The sequence below is a fragment of the Gasterosteus aculeatus genome, chromosome 5 (genome assembly GCF_964276395.1).
Source record: "Gasterosteus aculeatus chromosome 5, fGasAcu3.hap1.1, whole genome shotgun sequence".
Classification (NCBI taxonomy): domain Eukaryota; kingdom Metazoa; phylum Chordata; class Actinopteri; order Perciformes; family Gasterosteidae; genus Gasterosteus; species Gasterosteus aculeatus.
This window is the reverse complement of record NC_135692.1, coordinates 4591622-4614134: the sequence shown is the minus strand read 5'-3', so window position 1 is coordinate 4614134 and position 22513 is coordinate 4591622. Positions and strand designations below refer to the sequence as shown.

General features: G+C 43.9%; 1 protein-coding gene across 16 annotated transcripts in view; it reads left to right on the top strand.

The window, feature by feature from the left end:
- LOC120818905 (ras-associating and dilute domain-containing protein) overlaps positions 1-22513 on the top strand; it is a 32126-nt gene that overhangs the window by 8595 nt on the left and 1018 nt on the right. For 2 of the 16 annotated variants that reach the window (XR_013467731.1, XM_078103206.1), the window contains exons 5-16: positions 251-714; positions 2523-2819; positions 2950-3348; positions 11949-11986; positions 12066-12289; positions 12693-12805; positions 14905-15166; positions 17012-17184; positions 18139-18289; positions 18400-18575; positions 19139-19316; positions 19388-19460. Coding sequence is in view for 14 of the 16 variants with exons in the window: in XM_078103206.1 (XP_077959332.1) it covers positions 251-714; positions 2523-2819; positions 2950-3348; positions 11949-11986; positions 12066-12289; positions 12693-12805; positions 14905-15166; positions 17012-17184; positions 18139-18289; positions 18400-18575; positions 19139-19316; positions 19388-19460 (2548 nt within the window). In the remaining 2 variants the exon portion in view is untranslated. Of the gene's footprint in view, positions 1-250; positions 715-2522; positions 2820-2949; positions 3349-11948; positions 11987-12065; positions 12290-12692; positions 12806-14904; positions 15167-17011; positions 17185-18138; positions 18290-18399; positions 18576-19003; positions 19317-19387; positions 21202-22513 lie in introns of those variants that run through there. The other 14 variants (XM_078103205.1, XM_078103202.1, XM_078103203.1 and 11 more) reach the window with 10 other exon arrangements.

Below are 22513 nucleotides of genomic sequence, written 5' to 3'. Positions count from 1 at the left end.
TTCTTTCCATGAGGTCTGTTTGTGCGGGGCTTCTCCGTGTTGACTCTGGAATGAACACGGGACATAAAAGTGGCCCAACACGCACTGGCTCTCACACACCCCTCAGCTTATTAGTAGAAAAAAAAACATGTGTTGCCCTATCACTATGGCAGTACTCATCTGCTTATTGTATTTATACAGCAACTGAATTTGCACACTTTTGTGCTGGTTCAACCAAACGGTTTTATTTTTTCATTTATCTCTCCTTCAGGTATCAACGCCCAGGCTCGAAAGCTACAGAAGAGTCGCTCCAGAGTGACCTCCACTCTTATAGAGAAGACTTCGAAACGAGGCCACAAACTGTGGAGGAGAAAAAGCGAGATGGACCTCTTAGATTTCGACACAGGGACAAAACAGGAAAGCGGTCGTGATGAATGCTGCAAGGATCGAAGCAAGAGTCTGAATCAAACTTCGCTCCAGAGCTCCGAGAGGCCGGAACAGAATTGCATTCAGAGCCCAGCAGTCTTTTCTGAGGGGAACAGCGGGTCGCAGCCCAAAACAGAGGGCCTCTGTCCGCCGACGCTGAGGGACGAGCGGGAAGGAGAGGAGTCGGAGAGGGAGGAGTCGGAGAGGGAGGCGACGGAGAGCAGCAACGATAACACCATACTGTACTCCATTCACCCTCCCCACGACTGTCCGTACTTGCTGTCGCTGCAGGCCTTCAGCCCGGCACAGGTATCTCATTCAGATACACAACAGTGTTGGAAAAGAGCTATTTCGGTCATTCAGCTATTTCGGTTCCGGCAGTAAAAGTCACACTGTCACAAAGTTCTGAGCTTCTCTTCGGCTTACGATTGAAACTCCAGGTTAATTCATTAGTCTTATTCTCATTTGGTTTTATTGATCGCAGGCGAGGTGTAGGTGCTAACGCAAAACACCAGATAGGCGCCAACCCCAGTGACTTGACTGGGGGCTTTGAAGGCTAATTTGTAAGGGTCAACGTCATTAACTAACATGCAATATCTAGCAATATCTAGCTCTTTCCCTTTGTTGAGATGTTAGAGAATTTGCCTTTCATACATCTGATGATGAAAAATTGACAGATGAGTTTCCTTTTTACTTTTAATGATCCCAAAACTGGTGTTCATTTGTGAAGATTGTCTATCTTAACAAAAGTTGCAAACTTGGTTTGGTTGGTTTACAAAGAACATGTCCTCCCTGTCACCTCCCTCTGACGGATGGCATAGCCAAGCAGGTTATTCTCTGAAGATAGTGGCGCCACCCCAAAATACTCTGCAATTCCCATTCCCTATTGACTGTTAAAATCCCTCTCCCACGAGGGTATTGTGGCATTTAAAGAGGTTAGAGCCTTTTCCAAACCAAAAATACAAGTAAAAACTGTGATAAGGAATGGGTTTTTATCTGCTCGTAAGCCGCAATCGTTAGCATATTCGGCTAAGTAGCTTACCTAAAACCTAGCATTACTAGGGAATGGTATAACCATAAGTTAGGTTTTTTTTTCTACCGTTTTGTCCTTTTTGCTACCAGAGAAAGTTAACATTAACAGCTCCTGATCTTTATTGGGAAGTAAGTAAGAAATCAGGAGATAGCTTTATTAACCAATTATTAGGGGTAACTTAAATTGAAGCTAACTGGGTTACAAAACATCATTCCAGCTTATAAAATAAATGGTCTCCAGCCATTTTCTCAGCCCATCAACTGCATATGATTGACTGTCTTTCAATAGAAGCTAAAAGTTTACTTGTTGTTGACATGTGCACATTTATATTGATTATTTGAACTAATAATGCAAAATGCCCCACGCTCACTGTAAAATGTCTAACAGCATGTTTTCTCAGCATAAAGTGAGATGCAGAGGGAAAATCATTATAGGATAGGTCAGCGATCAGTAGATAGAAAAAAAGTCAGGAAACAGAAAAAGATATACCTGGCACTGCTTCCTGGCTGATTACACATGGTGTTAACAGCAAGCAACTGACACATACATGCAGGTATGCAGAGGCTCTACGTCATAGTTTTTTCCCCCAAAAGACCCGTCGTAAGAATATAATCATCTATCATAGAGAAACACTTATCCATGTTTAGGGAGTTTATTTGTGAATTAATTCAGCTGGTTAAAGATGTCCTGTTGGAAAAGACAAAGTGGGAATGTGAAACATAAAAATCTCTGCAAATTATGCTTGTTTAGCAATCTCATCGCAATGATTAATTAAAGACTGTCTCTAATCAGGCCTGAATCAACTAGCTTGATACCTCTGCATATCTTCAGAGAGACTTTTATGTAACGTAATAGAGCATATCTAAAAGAAGAGGGAATTGTGAGCTAAGCCGGTTGGTTGGTATAAGTACTTCTGATCAAACACTAAAGAAAAGAAGGGCACCTGCTGGGAACACATCAATAGAAAATAATAAATAAGTTTAAATTTGTACAAAAATGAGTTGAGACACAAATCAAAATAATAGAAGATTCACATGATTTTTGCAGAGAGTGCGGCATATTTTTCATCTTTTTCTGCACTCAGGACTTTGTCATCTACCTACTCATGGGGCCAAACATTGCATTTGGTCGGCAAAGCGACCATGACAACTGCACAAAGCCGGACACCCTTCTCTTTGCCCCGGACATTCTTCCTCGGCACTGCCATTTCCAACGCCATTGTGTCGGTGGCCCCACTGTGCTCCGGCCCTCTCCGAACGCCACTCTCACCAGGAATGGCGAAGCTCTGAGAAAAGAAGTGCAGCTTATGCCTGGAGACATCATTGGTATGGGACAGAGCTACCTGTTTCTGTTCAAGGATCCCTTGGCCTCGGCACACAAGGTGAGAGTGGGACGCAAAAGAGACAGGCCGACTGTAACATGTGCAACATATTCACTGTCTTCTTTTCTGTCTGTTAAGATCTTTGTTTGAATCAATCCTCATGATTCTTATGTCTTTCTTGAAATTGAAGGAAGAGGATAATGCTGCTCCTCAGTCTGGCATGACTGCTGTCCCCTGGTTACTGGGTCAAACTTCTTCTGCCACTACAACGAGCCATATCAAAAGAACAGTGCTCTGCAACACTTGCATCACAGGCTCCAGAGACCCCCAGAAAACCCGAAACAGACGCCTTTCCTTTTTAAAATCCCCTGAGTGCCACATCCCGACTCTGGTGTATGAGAGCAAAGATGAGGAGCGCATTGTCAAAGAGATAGTTGCTATGGGAAGAACCAGCGAGAAAGACGGACCACCTCTGACTGTCGCATTTTTGTTGTGCCGGTGCATGCAATATTCTTCTACATGTCTTCACAGCTCCGACCTGCGCAGGCTGCTGTTGCTCATTGCAAACAGAGTTCAGAGTGCCGTGTGGGTGAGTTGTGGGGATAATCCTACGGAATACTCCTAGGGATCATCCTAGGGTCTGATCCCTAGGAGTAATTTGGAATGAATTTTTTATTCACAAATAACCATCGCTGTCTAAAAAGGGAGTACATAATACCTATAAAGTTCTTTGCACATAAGTACGGGGTAAAAATTGCATTTTGTCTTCAGTTAGAGCAGCGCCACTTCTTCTAAGATGTGGTAGTGTTGTGTCCCGCTGAGTGGAGAATAATGTCACTCTCCAGCTGAGTGTGTTGTATTCCAAGCATCCTTGCGGTGTTTATGTAGCCAGTTCACTCAAGCATGCCTTTTAGCACATACAGTACATGTGAGCAGAGTGTCAGTGCCACCACTAGCTAGCTCATGCCACCTAATTGCAGTGTGAGCAAACGGCAGGTATAGGGGATGACGCCATCTAATACCAAGATGTCACTGTGGAAGCGCAATGATTCTGCAGAGTGAAGCAAATGTGGAAGTTTTTTAAAACTCCAAACTTAAAAAATCGCTGCACTTGAGGGCCTTAAAAGGGCAGCCACAATGACAACATCCAATTCTTATACACACTCTATGGTTCCCCCTCAGGTTAACATCTGTCAGCACAGTTGTTTACACTGTTAGCGCTGTATGTCGCCAGCTGCTAGCTCAGCCTTTGCCATGTTGAGAGCTGTTTGGAGGCAATCGCTCATTACAGACATGCCCTGACTTTGGGGCCTCCTTGTGTAACTGTTACAGGTCTCAGGATGAGAGAGCCTGATGACAGACTTGTGCCTGAAAAAAATAGAAATTAATGACACAGGCAGACGTGTGGCTTCTTCTGTCAGCGTCTTCTCAAGCAATGAGACGCTACACGTGCAAATACAGAGTTAGGGCGGCGGGGCAAAACCACAGCGCTGCCACCTACTGGCCATAGATAGCACCACACACAATGAAGAAATGTTCTTCATTCCAAATTAATCCAAATTAAATACATTTTGTGTACATCACACGCTCCCGGACAAAATAAAATTGGCTCCATACATCACAAAAGAAAATGTATTCAAACACTACCATATAACCTTTGGATTCTTACAATCAATTTAACATACTGTAGTGTCTGCATAGTTTATGTATATTTACTGTGTTTCAAATAGATCAAAGTGTGTGTGTGTGTGTGTGTGTGTTCTCAGTGCATGTGAACAGGAACTGAATAAGGCACAACTGGTGTGTAAGGCATGGCCTGGTATGTCACTGCCTGATGAGGTATTTGGTAAGATACCTGGTAAAATGTTGGACAATGTTCCTGTTGTGACATGAGATATGGCGGCATTCCCCAAACCGGCATTGGCTGTCCCCATACACTGTTTACGGAGCTGTGTGGGTAGTATGATGGCTGACCCAAGGACTCATATGTCAATATCCATGTTGGCTTTCTGTCTCGTGTGGACCTCCTGACTTGTTCACTCTCTTGGTCAACAGCTCCAGAGAGGACAGATCCATCATATTCATCTGTACTGGGCCTAGTTCCCTCATGCTCATACTCTCCCAGTTGCGCTTGGTCTACGAGTATAAGATATTCATTGTTTTGCACTTCTGGTACATCCTGTCTCAATTCCCTTTCAGGTATGAAGACATCAGGGTTTTCTCATCTGTCATCTCTCGCAGGTCTTGCTTTTCTGCTAGCTTCCTTTGTCGGTAAGGTGACTCTGGGTTTTTCAGGCAGTTCTGAAGTTGGAATGTGAGCTGCATTTTCCCAAGGTTGAGAAGTAGGTCTCACCACTCTCATTTCAATTTCTGTTTGTCTTGGGACCCTCAACCAGTACTGAATCCTCGGAGTATCCTCGTCCGTGTCTGAAGAATCACTCTTCTGAGATAGCTCCCTCTGATTTTGTGTACTCTCAGGTCTGTTTTGCACTCTTCACTCCGTGAGTTGTGTGGTCTTGTCTATAGGGCTAGGTCAACAGGTAAATCGTTTACAACATGCAGGAGGTTTCTGTGAAGAGTCCGTACTCTGTTTCAACTAGTCTCTGGGGCCACCTTGTAGACGGGGTTGTCATTCACTTGTTCCCGAACGACATACAGTTTGTTCCCAATAAGACCGTAACTTCCCTGGACTACCTCTTTCACCCAGGTTCCGGACCAAGACCTTGTCACCAGGCTGGAGGACAACTCCTTTCAGGTGCCAATCATAATACCTCTTGCCTCTAGCGCTTGATTGTTGACTACTCTGGGAGGCAACTCGATAGGCAAAACGGATGAGAGAAGCCTATTTCTCTGCATAACCTCTGGGTGAATCGCTTTCCTCTTCTGTGGACGGCCCGAATAATAGGTAAAACAGGAAAACCGCGTGGCTTCATGTTTGGTGCAATTGTACGCATGCACAAACTGTGGTAGATGTTCTTTTTAATTGCTCTTCGCTTTCTCTTCAAGGGTTCTCAGCATCTGAAGCAGGGTTCGGTTTAGACGTTCTGCTGGATTACCTTGAGGATGGTACCGTGTTGTCCTGTCGTGGCTTAGTCCGGTTAGTTGTTGTAGAGTTTTGAATAGTTAATTTTAAAACTCTCTGCCCTGGTCATGGTGAAGCTTGGCTGGGTATCCAAAACGAGGAATGAAGTCGTTGAAAATTCTTTCTGCAGCTGTTCTTCCAGACTTGTTTCTCGTTGGATACGCTCTGGTGAAATGGTCTATTACAACCAAGATGTATTCATAACCACCCTTGCTTCTCTCTAAATTCATGTAGTCGATGGAGACCAGTTCCAGTGGTGAAGTGCTGGTGATACTTCCCATTGGTGCTCTGATGTGAACGACAGGTTTCTTCTTTTTGATACAGGGACATCTTATGGTCACATGAGCTTCAATGTCTCTTTTCACAAAGGGCCAATAGAACCTATCTCTCGCCAAAGTAAGAACTCGCTCTGTTCCTACGTGACCCATGTCATTATGGAGGTGCTTAAGAGCCACTGTGTGGTAGTTTGTTGGGACGACGAGTTGTTGTCGCTGCTTTGTCTGCCCGTACAGCAGTTGGTTCTTGACGTGGAGTTTCCCCCATTCATGCATAAGTTTTCACAGCGTACCTGTCGATCCTCGCCGATCTTCATTTGACAAGACTCCCTTTGTTTCCTTCAGTCTTATTAGTGCCCCAATTGATGGGTCTTCTCTTTGAGCCTTGACCAGTTCATTATGGTTAATAGTAGGCAGATGTCCTACGTCATGAGGTTCTGGGTCATGCGCAAAATTTAGAGCTGCCACATAAGCAATGTCTTGTTTCTCTGCTGCCTGACTACCTTCCCACGTTGCGAATACAGTTTCCTTGGACAATTCTTCGCTGCATTCCACCACATACCTGTCAATATCCAGTGTGTCTACCGTCAACATTGCTCTTCCCTGGTCGGTACCTGATATCAAATCGGAAGTCTGCAAGTTCACCTACCCATCGGTGACCAACAGCATTCAGTTTGGATATGCCTATGACATATGTTAGTGGGTTATTGTCTGTGTAGATGGTGAAGTGGGGTGCATAAAACAAATAGTCCCTGAATTTCTCACAAACAGCCCATTTCAAGGCGAGGAACTCAAGCTTTCCAGAGTGAGACCTGTAGTTCTTCTCGGCCGGAGACAAAGTCCTTGAACCATAGGCGATGACTCAGTCTTCCTTCCTGGTGCTGGTAAAGCACTGCACCTAACCCTTGTTCTGAGGCATCAGTGTGCACGGTAAAGGGCAGGTCAAAGTCAGGGTATGCTACTACACGTGGGCTGGTAAGTGTGTCAATGAGCTGGTGGAGGATACCTTGATGTTCTATTGTCCACTGGACTGGGGACCTTAATGAGAGCTGGGCACCCTTCCCTCTTTCCAATATTCTCGGTGGGTTTTCTTCTGTATTTCCTTTTACCTGCAGCAATTCACAGATGGGCTTGATGAACAGCATTCAGGTCCTTTGTGTCTATCCGTACTCCCTCTGCAGAGACCAGCCTCCCCACATACCTTTATCACAGACTTTGTGTTTGAATAAATCACATTTTGTTGGTGAGTTTCACACCATAGCGCTGCAGGGCTCTCAGGACCCGCCTCACCCCTTCAATGTGATTCAAACAATTTTTCGTAACAAAGTACATCGTCTAGATAAGGGATACAGCATTCATCCCGCAGGCTGTCAAGCATTTCCTCCATGCTTCTCTCAAAGGCAGCTGGAGCATTAGAGAGGCCAAATGGGATCCTCATCCATTCATATAGACCAGATGGTGTGACAAACGCTGTCATCTGACGAGACCCCTCAGCGATGTAGCCCTGGTGGGAGGCTTTTACTTGGTCCAGAATGGTGAACCAGCTGTGACCTCCAAGGGTGTTAATTAGGTCTTGAATGCTAGTAAGGGGTGTCGGTCGGCACAGTCTCTTTATTGAGTAGTCTGTAGTCAATGCACAGGAGTGTTCCATCCTTCTTTCGGACACAGACGACTGGAGCAGCAAATGGGGATTTTGACTTTATTATCCATCCCTTAGCAAGCAGAACCTGTACATATTCCTTGACCTCCTTGTAGAGTGGCTTGAGAATAGATGTACAGGTTCGCTGGACAGGAATATCATCCTTAAGGTTGATGCTCATTTGGAGACTAGGAATGCATCCAATGTCGTCATCATCCCGAGCAAAAGCTCCAGATTCTTCATACAGCATCTGGTTGACTTTTTTCTGTTGTTCCTCTGTGAGGTGGCTTATGTCGACAGGAGGGTGCCAAAGTGGGGTTTGGCTCGCCATTGTTTATCTGAGTAGCTAGTGCAGAGTCAGCAAGATGTACTAGGTTTTCCTGTTTCCTGTGACTCTCTGACTCTGCTACTTCTGTTATTCTTTCCACAAGCTCAATACTGCCAATAACAGTCTTGCCGTACAGTATCACATCCTGCTCTGGGGGGTTCCCTATAGGCACTTCAACATAGGGCCTGTCTGACTGACGAATTTTCACAAGTCCCACACCTATGTCTAGTCTCTCTAATGGTAAGCTGTTGAATTTGGGTTTAAATAACACCAATGAGTCAGAAGAATCAAAATTGTCAGGGACTTGACATTTGACATAGGCAACTTCTCCAGGGCGGATGAAAGCCCCTTTCAGACCAACCTTCACAGTAGTATTTTCTTGCTCTAGTTTTTGAGTCTGCACAAAACTTACTATTGCTTCAGCTTTGACACGGTCAATTTCCATAGCTCCAACAAGGAAATTGGTGAGGATAGAGCGGACCTCGGGTCGACTTTGTTGCCCCATGATCAGCTCTTGAATTACATTAAATCCTATCAATGGCCTTTCTATCTTTAAACGACTTACTAGGAATGGTACTCGAATAGACAGGTCTGGGTCGTCATTTCCTTGTAGGTTAACTATTACCTCAACCCATCCGTCGTAGGGTACTTCATCTCCTGTGATGGCTAACACACCCAGTTCCTTGTCAATGAGCTCACTGAGGCGTCGAATAACTTGAGAGGGCAAATATTTCTCTTTCCAGGCACGATCAAGGATACTCACATTTTCTCCAGTGACAGTGAGAACAGTGACAGCATAGCCAGCCAGGCTGCATCTTAGCAGGGATCTGCGTCCTATGAGTGGAGCTACTTTGTCTGTGACTGGCTGTGTTTCTTTGGACAGCTGGGGCGAAGTGGCTAAACTGACATCGACAGTTTCAGACAGCGGAACATCACTGCAATGGGACTTGGTCTTGAATGCGGTCACAGATCGTCCCTCTTCCATGACAGCACGGTGACCTTCACCTCCACAAGCGAAACATTGGCTACAGTTAGGTAGACCTTTCTCTGAGGATATCCAAAGGGTCTTCTTCTCTATAACATAGCTTTATCAGTGGGCTGCTTATACACAGGGCAGTATGCCTGTTCAGATGCCCGAGTATGTGTTCTAAGTTGTTTCAAGGAATCTATGGTCTGGTTTAAGGCATCAACCTGAGTCTCAGAATTGTCTTTACTTTCAGTTTCAGTACTCTTATCGTCTCCATTTGTCTTTTCCGGTTTGGCATGAGTACTGTGGGCCTGTGTCACTTTACGGATGGAGTCTGCGCCTCCTTTCACTTTCTTCATTGGTTGTTCTGATTACTTGCCTCAGCAGGGATTCATCAGACACGTTGGAGTCAGACAGAAGAGTGTCAGGGATTGCGGGAGGTAGGACTCAGACGCAGAGTGCAAAACAAAAGGGACTTTAATTGTCAAAAAGGTTAAAGCAAAAGGCCAAGGGGCAAAAACACACAGGAACCAGGGGAAAAACGGGAGACAGGAACTACGCACGTCCACGACGAAAGACAAGGACTTGCGTGGCAAAAGACAATGACGCGACCAGTGACAACAGACACACATGGCTTAAATACACTAGGGAGGTGCAGGTGATTGGACACAGGTGGAAACTATTAGACGATCACAGGGGATGACATGACAAGGCAGGAAGTGAAGTTACCCGGGGACACGAGTGGCAGAAAACTACAAAATATAACATGAAGCGAACCACACCGTGACAAAGAGGTTTCAGCTCTCGCCTCACATCCTCATGTTTCTCACCAAGACCTTGGTAGATGGTGTTAAAGAACACACACTACTGTGGATGCATCATACTTAACTACAGAGTTAGATTGCCCGGATGTGAACATTATCTTCTGCTTTAGCCCATTTGTCCTATATAAGAACTGCTGAGGTGTCTCATGTTCATGCTGCTTTGCACACATCAGTTCTTGAAATAGCTCTGTGCTGCCCCTCTCACCAAGATGAGATTGGAGGAAACGTTTCAGCTCTGTGACAGTCATTTCTTCTTTGTTTGTGAGCATATCTCTGAAGTTGCCAGATTTGATTACCCGCAGGACTCCTCTGATCATCTCATTCTCTGTGTATCACTCCCTCAGTCCCTCGTCCACTTGTTTGCAGATGCTGTTATAGCTCATGTCTGATGCAGTGTCCCCAATCTGCCCTCCATGTATTTTAAATTCCCTACGTTGTAGCAGCGGGAGATCCCTTAAGGCTATCATGGTTTCCCCTGCATGAGTGGGCTGCTCAGTTCTGAACTGAGGCGTGTAGTGAGGGAAGTGATCAATGTGTAGCCTACAGGTTTGGGTCGGCTGTTTCTCTGTGGTGGAGTTAGGTAGGAGTGGGTGGACTGTGTTTTGGCTTCCAGACTGGTTACAGTCCCTCAAACTATGCACTTGCTTGCCTGCAGTGTGTGTGTGTGTTAAGTGGGACATTTAACTGGAGGAGTTTGTTATAAATCTCATCATAGCTGGACAGTAACTTCTGCATATCAGGTTCATGGGTCTCCATCAGGAACTGGCTGGATCAGTTGGTATGTGTGTACTACGTGTGTCAGTGTCGGCTGTTGCCACTTCATTTACGCTTAATCCAGAATAGTTATTAGCAGTAGCTCTGTCAGGACAATGAATGCATTGTGGTTGGGGTCGTTGTGGCGCAGGGGTTAGAGAAGGTGTGCTGGGAAGCACAAGGTTGGTGGTTCGAGTCCAGGCTGCCCCATGTTCCATGTTGAAGTGTCCCTGAGCAAGACACCTAACCCCTAATTGCTCCCCGGGCAAAATGTGAAAAAGCCATGGGTTTAAAGTGTAATGTAAGTCGCTTTGGATAAAAGTGTCTGCTAAATGACCTGTAATGTTGGGATGTTAGCCTCAACATTTGACTGTGGGCGACTGTGGGTCAGTGGGGAGCAGGTCGTCCTCCAATCAGAGGGTTGTCGGTTCGATCCCAGGCCTGGCTAACCCGCATGTCGTTGTCTCCTTGGGCAAGACACTTAACCCAACATTGCTCCTGTAGCTGCGACTACAGTGTGTGAATGGTAGTTACTGATGGCAGTGTATGGTTCTCCTGTCATCAGTGTATGAATGGGTGAGAATGGGTGAATGATGTCATGTAGTGTTCAAGCGCTTTGAGTGGTCAGAAGACTAAAAAAGCGCTATACAAGTACAGGCCATTTACCATTTAACTGTTGAGTCTCTGGACTCTTGCTTTGGTCCTCAATGATCTCATCCACTTTATCTTTCAGGTCCAATAGCCATGAAATCCCCTCATCTTCTAACATTAATAATGAGCCGGAAGATCTCTTTGGTTGTCAGGCTGTGTAGTCCTTTCTTTCAACTCTGGCCCACGGTTCATGGATCACTGGATTAGCAGTTGTCAGACCCCCGTAGCACTGCCGATCCCGGACGAGGCCACAAAGATCTGTTACAGGTCTCAGGATGAGAGAGCCTGATGACAGACTTGTGCCTGAGAAAAATAGAAATTAATGACACAGGTAGACGTGTGGCTTCTTTTGTCAGCGTCTTCTCAAGCAATGAGACGCTGCACGCGCAAATACAGAGTTAGGGCGGCGGGGCAAAACAACAGTGCTGCACTGTCACCTACTGGGCATAGATAGCACCACACACAATGAAGAAATGCTCTTCATTCCAAATTAAATACAAATGTGACCATACATTTTGTGTGCGTCACATCACCAAATCCACAAAAAAACCATTTAGCATTTTATGCCTTTCTTGCTTATTGTTTTTGTCATCACATGCTGTGTAAATGAAGTTTGTCACTATGATGTTACATGTTCATGCCCTCATTTCATTGTTTTTTTGTCACACAGGAGGACACGAAGTGCCTAGCTGTGGTTCAATCTGAAGTGTAAGCGCCCCTTAGTGTTGGTCTTCAGCAGTCACTTGTGTCACAGGTCACAAGCTAATACTGATCTTCTCCCCCTCAGCAGTGAAGGCTCAAACCCAGAGGACCTCCAGGCTCTCGGCCAGCCCGAGGCGATATTGGGACTGCGCCCCCTGGCGGTGTGGATGTCGAACAGTCTGGAGCTTCTGCAGTTCATCCAGTGCCAGCTGCCTCTTATTCTGAAGTGGAGAACCCGCAAAGAGAAAGGACAGGAAGTAGAGGAGGGAGGAATGGAAAATGACCAGAACAAGGGGAGGGAGAACTTGGGTTAGTCACATATTAAGCTAGGAATTTGATACAATGATAATGTAACCATGTGAGAAATCAAAGCAGTACTAGTGTCCTAGTTTGAAGCAAAATGTTAGAAAATCAAATCAGAAGCATGGGTTGGTCTCAAACACCTTTCCCTGCAAGATAGAGCTGGTTGAAAGTTAAGAAATCCATACAAAAATGTTCTACTCTACTGTCTACTCACTGGAACAGTTTATTTTTCATCTTCATTACATCAAAGATGTTTATGGACATATTTAAATACTTCTGGGCAATAAAATGTCCAATATTTATCTTGAGGACAAAGAGTTGCCCATATAACACGAAAATACACATTCAACATTTCACTGGAGCTCTGAGCTACAACACTGTATCCTCTAATAATGCATGTGATTTCCAGCCCTGTTGGCGTTGCGTCTGTCCTCTGTCCGTACTGCCAGTGAGGAGACGATGGCTGTCCTGGAGGACGTCATCATGCTCGCCTTCCAGCAGTGTGTGTACTACATCACCAAGGTGAGAGTGGTGAGACCAAGCACATTGCAAAAGCATTCACAGAATTAAAATAGACGTGCCATATCTGTTCTTAGACAGTTCTCCAGTGTCTCACATGTGAAGTTTAACCCCAGCAACAAGGAACTTTTCTTGGAGAGGAAGTAAAAGAAGTATTGTGTGGCATGCTCTGTTCGTTCCTGTTGCAGATGATTATGATGTAACAATTAAGAAAAAGGAAAATAATCAAAAAAGAGGATAAAGAGCCCTGTTAGTCTCTGATAGCTCACTGACCAACAAGCCACCCTTCCAGACCTCACTTGTGGCATTCTGACATGGGAGAGAGACAGGATACCAAGGGCTCTTTGTTTGTGTGTGTGTTAGAGGAAGAGGAAAGAACCAAACCAGGGATCTCCAAGCGAGACATGTGGACGCCGTATGAAATACTCAACGACACAAGTAAATAGGAACAGTTACTCAGCCAGTCAAAGCTCCACAGGGCAGAAATTTGGAAGCTGTCTCGAGTCTCGGGAGACAAAGGACGAGGTTTGAAACGAATGACTAGGACTTGTACAGGTTACTGTCAGAAGTTTGTTTGGTGGGAGGGGCTTAGGACTATACACTGTATTTAGAAAGTGGACGTAGTCATAGTGACGTCATCATAAACTCATGTTTACAATGTTTGCTGAGGTAATGAATCAAGCGACACGTTAAATCTTTTTTTCATTGACTTCTATACAATCTGATTTATATTTCCTCGGCCCTGTGTTTTCCTTTTTTCCTGCAGGGTATATATTCAAAAATTAAATTGGGCTTAGACCATCTCAGTAAGAAATCAAATTTCCTCTGAGAGAACTGTAATTACGTTATGCCCCAAAAAGTTATTATACCAGTTTTTTGCCCAATGATACCAAGAATAAACTGCCCACACCTCTGTTTTATTGTGAAGTGGTCAAAGCCCTCCTAAACACTTCCCCCCCCAATTAATAAAAAATAGTTTATGCTCTAAGAAGAGGCTCACAGGCCTACCGTGTCTGATTGTGTAAACTTGTGAACTCTATTCTCAGATGGTGTTACTTGGAAATGAAGATCATTTAAATGTCCCAATTCAGTTGTGTGCTGTTTCGAAGCACCACACCCATTAGATTACATGGAAGCGTGCTGGGGAAGTTTCAGACAAATTCATAGTTAAGACGTGTGGTTGTGTGTGTAAAAACCAAAAACTCACTAGAATAGTAATAATAAGACTGGCCTATTCACAGTAACAGAAGCGATGGCTCATCTCATTTGACCATTGCAGTTCTGGTTCTGACTCTCCCGTGCCTTCCTTTCCCCGGTGGGGAAAGCAGGCAACCTGGCATGTGCGTTTTGTTTGAAACAATGCGTGCCATATGGTGGTCCCAAATTGAGTGAATCTCTCTGGCTTGGCTACACTCAGTGACCTTTTCCAACCAGAAACACTGAGATGATTGAGCTTAATAAGTTTTTTTCCACTAGCTCGTGTGTGACAGGAGCCGTGGCTGTCGTGTTCTGCTGTTCATGTTCGGCTTGCTCCGGCTCACAGGGGCCTTACAATAAATGTAAAACGATCTGCTTAGGGTGGATTCCTTCAGAAGTCTTCACTCAGCAGCAGTTCTGTTACAGCAGCATGCCAAGGCCACATGAGCCATATTCAGGTTTTTTAGGAATGTGGATCTATGGCAGACTCTGGCTTCGGAAGCTCGGCGGGTGTAAGAGTGAGATTGGAGGGGATGTCTGTCTACAATTAAACCGAACAAAGCTGGCGTTGTCTCGGCCTGCTCTGAAGAAGCAGCGAGGACCTAGGTCTGAAAAAGGAAATGTTTCAAACTGTTTCTCTCATTCCTTTATTCTTGTATCATTTACGTGGTATTGGTAAAAACCTAGAGAGACAGTATCGGTGGTCTGAAATCTTGTTCAGGAGGGTCTCAAGGTTTATTTAACTAAGTGATCAGAACACCCACCACACAATGTTAACTTTTCCAACCTCAAATGTACCTTGGGGTACATTTGAGGTTGGAAAATCTATTCCAAATCTATTCCAGATTGAAGAGCGAGTCACTCACGTTCATGTTCCCTTTATCCAACCCAATTTGTCCCACCAGATTCTCTACCCTGTCCTGCCAGCCCTTCTGGATTCCAACCCGTTTAGGGAGAGTCCTGACCTGGTGGCCACCGCCGGAATTGTTCAGGTCCCGGGTAGCGGCCTCCGGGTGCCCGGTGAGATTCAGCATCTTGCGGATGTTCTGACCGAAACCTGGAGACTGCTGCGGGACTGTCAGCTCCCCCCAGAGATTTCCTCACAGCTCGTCGGCTACCTCTTCTACTTCATCAACGCGTCACTCTTCAACTTGCTCATGGAGAGAGGTACCAAGTAGGAACTAAATTCTTCAACTAAAAGTTTTTCTGGCAGATAATTCTTCGTGATATAACTTTTTCAGTAGGTTCTAGGTTCAATCACATCACCAGAATACAATGTGGCAGTTGAAGGTTTCTGCAAACCACGGATACGTTAAATCTTGTTGTTTTTTTACCCAAGGAAATAAAACCACTTGGGTAGGTTTAGTAAAAGATTCGGCTTGAAATAAGTATGTTACTTTTGGTTTCACACAGGTCACGAACACCAGTTCCCTTGGTGAAAGTCCTGTTTTTGACCAGTCTATTCATTCCAAACCTCACCCTATGTTAACTTTTGTCTTTGTGATTAAACACATTTCTAACATGTCAAACGTCAAACGTAATCCACAGTAATTTACAGTAAATGTAATTTAGAATATTCCAAAGTAGATCTGTAGATGCTGGACCGATGGATGGACAAATGGATAGATACGTAGATGTAGCACTTAGGCTGCCCGAGACAATAGTCTTTTCAAGGCACAGTAAATTTCCTGAAACAGCTGGTCTCTTTAGTTTTCTGATAATGGTACTCTAACAGAAGTAAATAGTAGTTTCTTGTGAAACTTGCCATGGAGTAATACACATCTGGTGCAATAGAAAGTAGGACTAACACATAGTTAAAAATATTGCCTTTTCATTATATTAGATGTACATTGGTAGTAAATGTACATTTCACTGGGTTAGACACACATTACTTCTTAGTGTTCATAGTATAGGTTCATTTTTCAACTACACAAGAATAATAAATAATAAATCATAAAAAGGACTCTACTTGTAGATCTCTTTTGTAGTCTAACCACTCAAAGCTCTTTAACACTACATGCCATCATTCGCCCATTCAATCTATTTATACACTGATGACAGGAGCTACCATACAAGGTTCCACCTGTCCATCAGTAACCAACATTCATACCATTCACAAAGTAGTCACTGCTACTAAAACAATTAGTTAAGTGTCTTGCCAAAGGAGACATGCCAAAGTGGTCCCCTTATTACATTGAATAATTCCAGACTAATCCTTTCGTTTTTGCTTGGATCATTGTTGTGTTGTGGCAGCTCTACATATTACTAATAGCCGAGGAATCTGTCCAATCTGCATTAACCTATTTACAGTGGTGGGCGGTGCATTTTCAACCTGGGCCGTCTTACTAGAGTTGAATAACCTACTAACCTCATTATGATGCCAATGTTAAAAGTTATTATTTATTTTGTATAAACATTTCATAACATTTAAAGTGAAATAAAATGTTACATGAAGCTCAACACCTATAAATACACTAACTGCAGATACATGAATACACCATGACAAGATGCTGCGTATTTAAAGAACGATGCAATTATTTAAATCAATGTAATTCACTCAATGGCAAGGGAACTCACAAGAACCAGTCACATTTGTTTACAACAAAGCACGACAAAATAATCCGTAAAAACTGCCTCACAAAAACACTGCGCACACACACAAGCACAGGCCATTTAAACTTTAACTATTTAATTAAAACAACACAGATAGATAGAAAAACACAAAAGCAATTCACTTACCAAAGGGTGTTTAATATTTACAGACAAAGTGCATCCTGAACTCTTACTAAATACTAAGATCTGCTAGCTAGCTTTCTGTTTGACAAGAGTCCAAAAAAAAATAGCTATACATTTTTGATTCTACTTAGGCCAGCAGAGAAGGCAGACAACCATCACTGGCTATTAATCATCCTAAAAGGCAGGGGGCAGTTTTCTCCTCTAGAAAGCTGAGAAACTCAAGTAAATTAAGGAAGAGGTGATTTTAAAGTGATTTTTGTGCCGATGTGTACACAGGATCTGAGCCCGGTTTCTACCAGTGGGCCAGAGGGGTACGCATGCGGGCTAATCTTGACTTGCTCCTGGACTGGGCTCACGCAGCTGGACTGGGAGAACTGGCCTCAGAGCACACACACACGCTCTCGTCAGCTATTAATCTGCTGGCCACACCGAGAAAGAATTTACTGCAGGTAGAGATCACACACACACACACACACATACACAGAACATCTTAAGCCGAGTTGGGTTTATCCAACTATAAATAATCACCAGAGACATAGCAGGCTGAGGATTTGGTGGTGTGATTTCTGCAGAGTAGGCAAAAAATGATATCCTTTCAATTCTAGAGTATTTCTGTGGAACATTATATAACCGTTAACATACACAGACCTCAATTTTAAACTATGAAAAAGAAAACATGCTTGTGTAACTTATTGAGTCAAATAGTTTTTAAAAACTCAGTTAATCTGCTTGACCATGAATGTGTATGTGTGGTTTAATCAGTTCAGACTGTATATACTGCAAGTTATTATATAATGGTTGCAACCCAGCCATCATTAATCGTCAAGCAAACGAATTAGTAAACTTCTTCATCAAGAGTGTTGTAAATAAAGTTTATTTGAGACTCAGAGTCCAAATGAGGCTAGACAATAATTAAAAAAATACATATTGAACAAAACAAAAGACAGCACAGTGCATAGGCCTAGCATTAACTGGTAGACTGGTAGCGTGTACTAAACTAAGCCTTATGTTTGTTAAAACATGGTTAAAACCAAAATGATTTCATTTAAAAAAATGTTTTAAATGTCTGGGTAAACTTGTTTTTTTATTGCTAGAATGTAATGTAGTTATAAAAAAAGTGTTGTCCTGAATAAAACATTTATTCATGGGAATATTTTATGTTTGCATGCACAATTCCCATTTACTAATAGAATGAGCCTGAGAATATGTCTACGTTATTTGTTATACAGGTGTGTTCTATTGCACAATCAAGACAAAAAGTTAAACGATGCACTCATGCAAAAGGTAAAAGATGATACGGCACGCTGTAGTCATGAAGTCATGCTGGTAGAATTTAGGAATAGAGGCAAGGTAATTCAGCATGTCATGATATTCTAACTACATGTGTGTATATGTGTGTGCAGACCTCATGGGTGTCCTTGCGGTCTGAATACCCTGCCTTGAGTCCGGCCCAGTTGAACCACTTGTTGAGTCTTTACAGCCCAGCATCTCCCAGCATCTGCAGACACACCTGGACTCCATCTGTTCAAGACCGGGCCGCAGCAAACCAAACTGGTGCGAGGTCCACATCCTGGTCCCTCTTCTTCTCTCCCTGTACCATACTCTGAAACCAATACCAATCGTGTATACGGTAATCCTCAAGTTCCGACCTTTTGTTTCCTTAGCTGATATCCTGGAGAGTTTCGACACCCACCATCCTCTGGTGCTGCCGGATGAGGGTTACCACTTCCTACTGGGCAGGCAGATAACAGATGTATCCCTGAGGGAACAGCTGGATAAGCTCAAAGAGTACATGGCCTTTTCTGACTTGCAATCAGACAAGGTTGCAGCAACTGAAGAGGTACATACCTTTTGATTTTTACATATTGGACGATACAGATAATACTGACAGCGCTGAAATGTATATTCATGAAAGATTTCCGCATGGCCGACATGGCAAAGTGGGCATATTGGTAAAGAGTCTGCACCGTAAAGGCCGGTAGAAACCTATGTAGAGTCACGTAGCATCGCTTGAGGAGATTTATCAGACGAGCAGCTCCCTCTGGAATCAGAAAATGCATAGCACAGGTAGTTTCCATGCATGGCGTTGTACTGCTGAAGCTCTAGACACACAGTTCGATGCCATCTTTCTATATGTTTTCTAACCTATACAAAGATTCTAAATAATCTTTTGTCGTCCCATTGAGACTAAACTGACGGAGATAGGTCTTTCCAAAAGCTAGTCTGCACATGGCGAACAAATTGCCAGCTAAGACAAACTCGTCCCAGGGTGGTGTCTGTGACCGGTCCCCTTCCACTACCTCTGGTGCCTTGCCTCCATCGGCCTCACCGCCTTCCTCTCCCTCATCCACCCAAAATCCGGACCAGTTCACCTCCTGCGATGTCCTCCTTTTGTCTCGCAAGCTGATAGATCTGGAGTTAGAGGGCAGAGAGGCTGGCGATGCCAACAGGTCTGCTCAGGACCCCTCATGTCTCCTCACCCCGCCCAACAATCCGCGCCACGTAGATCCTGTTGAGAAATGGATGAAGGGTGACAGTGAAACCCTTCCCTGGTCCTCCAGTGTGAACGCACACGATGAAGGTAGGACTACATCCCCGTTCATGTTTGTCTGTGGTAAAAAGAAAACGGAGCACGTTCTTTTTTCTCTACAGGAGGATTAGTGTTTGAATGTCTCGCTGCACTGGAAGTAGACTGCTCCAAGTTAGACTCCCACAGCGTGAAGAGGTTTGTCAACTTGAAAGAGGAGGAGGAAGAGGTAGAGGAGGCGGGTGACCATCACGATGACAGTAATGATGAGGTTTTTAGCCTGGAGCTGGAGCGAGGTGAACAAGGACTTGGTCTTACCCTGGTTGACACAAGGGTGAGTGTTGTAGTTCATAGTTCAACCTCTGTCCCGTTGTTATTAAAGACAAGTCTGAGCCCTACACTCCTTCAGGGGACTTGTGTCAAACTGTGACGTTCATCCCGAGACGGTGTATGGGGGTGGTGTACATTAAACTCATTTACAACCCAACAGCAAACTCTGGTCGTGCAAATGAAGGTCAAAGAAAATGAGTCTACACCTGACATGGTATTTTGCTTCTGTAAACAAAATGGTTTAAATCTCTAGTTTATCGGCTTCTTCGATACAGCATGGTGTTCATTTAGTGAAATATGGTGTTTGGTATTTACAGTCAAATAGACCAGTACGCAGAATATGCTTGTGATTGACAGGTGGCTACTGCTAGCAGAGCCATATACAGCCTCTACGTCGCTCCGCAGTCAAAATGGGTTCCATGACGTCCCTCGGTTTTAAAAAAAAAAACAGGGAATCCCAGTGAGTGCAGGGAACGAGTTCCAGGGCGAGGGAAGAGCGCTCCAGACAGCAGGCCACCCACGTCAGACAGGAGGCTGGGTGGAACAGAGGTTAGGACTCGGACAACACAGTAAAGCACTAACCGGCAGGGGCAGGGCCGTCGGGTGCATAGTTAATACTCTGGCGGAGAACAAGGGGAAGAGGCAGGCTAGAAATAGAGCATCTAATTACAGACATTAGGAACAGGTGAGGGGAAGAGAGGATGACGAGAAGCAGCTGGGAATGAATGAGCAGGTGTAATGAAGTGTGTGTGTGTGTGTGTGTAAATGAAGAAAGGGTTGGAATGGAAAAAAGGAGGAGGATAAACAGTTACTATAATTACTTAAAGATTTATACAGACGGATCTAAGCATAAACAGGAATGTGTGGGAGTTGGGATATATATACCCAAATTTAAAAGTCATATCTCTAAAAGACTATCTGAGCGGTTATCAGTGTACATAGCACAAATAGTAGCAGTCATTATTGCACTACAGCGCAGGTAGAAGAGGTTCGACCTGATAGGGTGGTACTGTGCACAGACTCTCTGGCCGTAATCAAAAGTATGCAGTCATTAACATCAATAAGAGAAGATCTACTAATAGAACTTTTTAACAGCTTATTTAGATTGCATCAGGGTGGCATAGAGCTTCAGTTTTGTCGGGTACCAGCACATGAGGGAGTTAAAGGGAACGAGATGGCAGATAGACTGGCCAAAGAGGCACTGCTTAAAGCAATTATAATTACAATCCCACTAGGAAAAGGCGAAGGTAAAGCAGTGGTTAAAAGGAAAGGTCTTGAAATATGGCAGAAACGATGGGAGGAAGACAGGAAAGGTAGGAGATACTATAAAATACAAAAAAGTGTCAGCATAAAGAACTACATGGAAAATACCAAGCGTGAGGAAATTGCAATGACAAGACTGAGAGTGGATCACACAGGGCTGAATGGCACATTATTTTTAATGGGGAAAAGGAATAGTGAGAACTGTGGAAACTGTGGGGTTAAAGAAAATGCTGAACATGTAATACTGAACTGTAAATTGAATGAAGTGGAAAAGCAGGTGCTTAAAGATAAGGTTCAGGAGGCAGGGAGAGAGTGGAATCTGGTAAGGATACTGGGATCAGAAGGAGAAGGAATAAGAACTACAAGGAAGGCTCTATTTACCTTTTTAAAAGACTTAGGGATATGGAGTAGAATTTAAATGACATGACTATACACACTCCAGTACAATAGGTGGCGACATGCACCTAAACGTTGGTTGCAGTCCGCCATTAAATATGAGAAGAAGAAGAAGAAGAACAAGGAGGAGGTTACTCGGTTCATGACAGATGGTGCCAGACAAAATGTGATCTCAAGGCTTCAAGATAAGTCTTCAAACCAAGTGGTCACATCACAATGGCCATGTCCATTTCCTCTACACATCTTTGCTCGTAACTTCTCATACCCTTCCCCGTCCCTATGTTTCAAACTATGTTGGTGTCTGTTAAGCTGCACTTTTAGATCGCTCATAGACAGCTTGTAGTATACATAGCATCCTTTCAAAATAGACTCCCCAACCTTAATGAGTTTTTTAGATTTACTTGGTTATGTTCATGGTTTGGGTTAAACTGACAAATGGCTTGTTATGTAACTTATGTTAGCGGCGTAAGAAGACGCGTTATGCCGTGTTCACACCAAACGCGTAGGGAATTTTTCTTGCCACAGGATTACATACAAAGTCTATGCACAGACGCGATTACACTGGAGCAACGCAAATCTGCGATAGCACCGTGCATCACTGACGTCCCGCGGACAGTTCCTGAATCAGAAAAAATGGATGATAAATTAATAGTAATGTTAGCTGTGTGTGGGCACCGCAAGCTGTACGACACATCCTCATACCTATATTGCGAATGGTCCAAGAAAAGTTTTCACGTAAACGTTTGGTGTAAACGCAGCATCATGAAAAAAAAGTCAAGGAAAGTCCGTTAGACGCAAGAGGGTTTGCATTGTTTATTTACAGTAGTTGAAAACCTGGGATGTCTTATCAGTCATTAGGGTTTACTAGCAAACTAACAAAATTTCAGCACACTGCAGGATATGACAGAGTGAGTGGAACCCCAGTAAATGTAACAGTCTTACCAAAACAAGAGCATACAGATCACATAAAATGAGAATAAACTAAAGCGAGTCACCATCTTCAGAATCAGTTGTTATCTCAAAGCCTACTGCTCTGCGAGTTCGAAGTTGCAGGTTTTTTTAAAGGACTGGCTGTGGTTTGCACATTTTGAACCACTAATTACAAACAATATGGTTATGGTTTTCCCACAATTCATGGAGCAACTTGGTTTCAAGTACATGTGGGGACATCACATGTGGGGATATCATGAGTCGGCTTCCAAAAGAGAATTTGTCCTTTTTATTTGTGGTTTGAAGAAGTTGCTGTGTGCCATGACATGTTG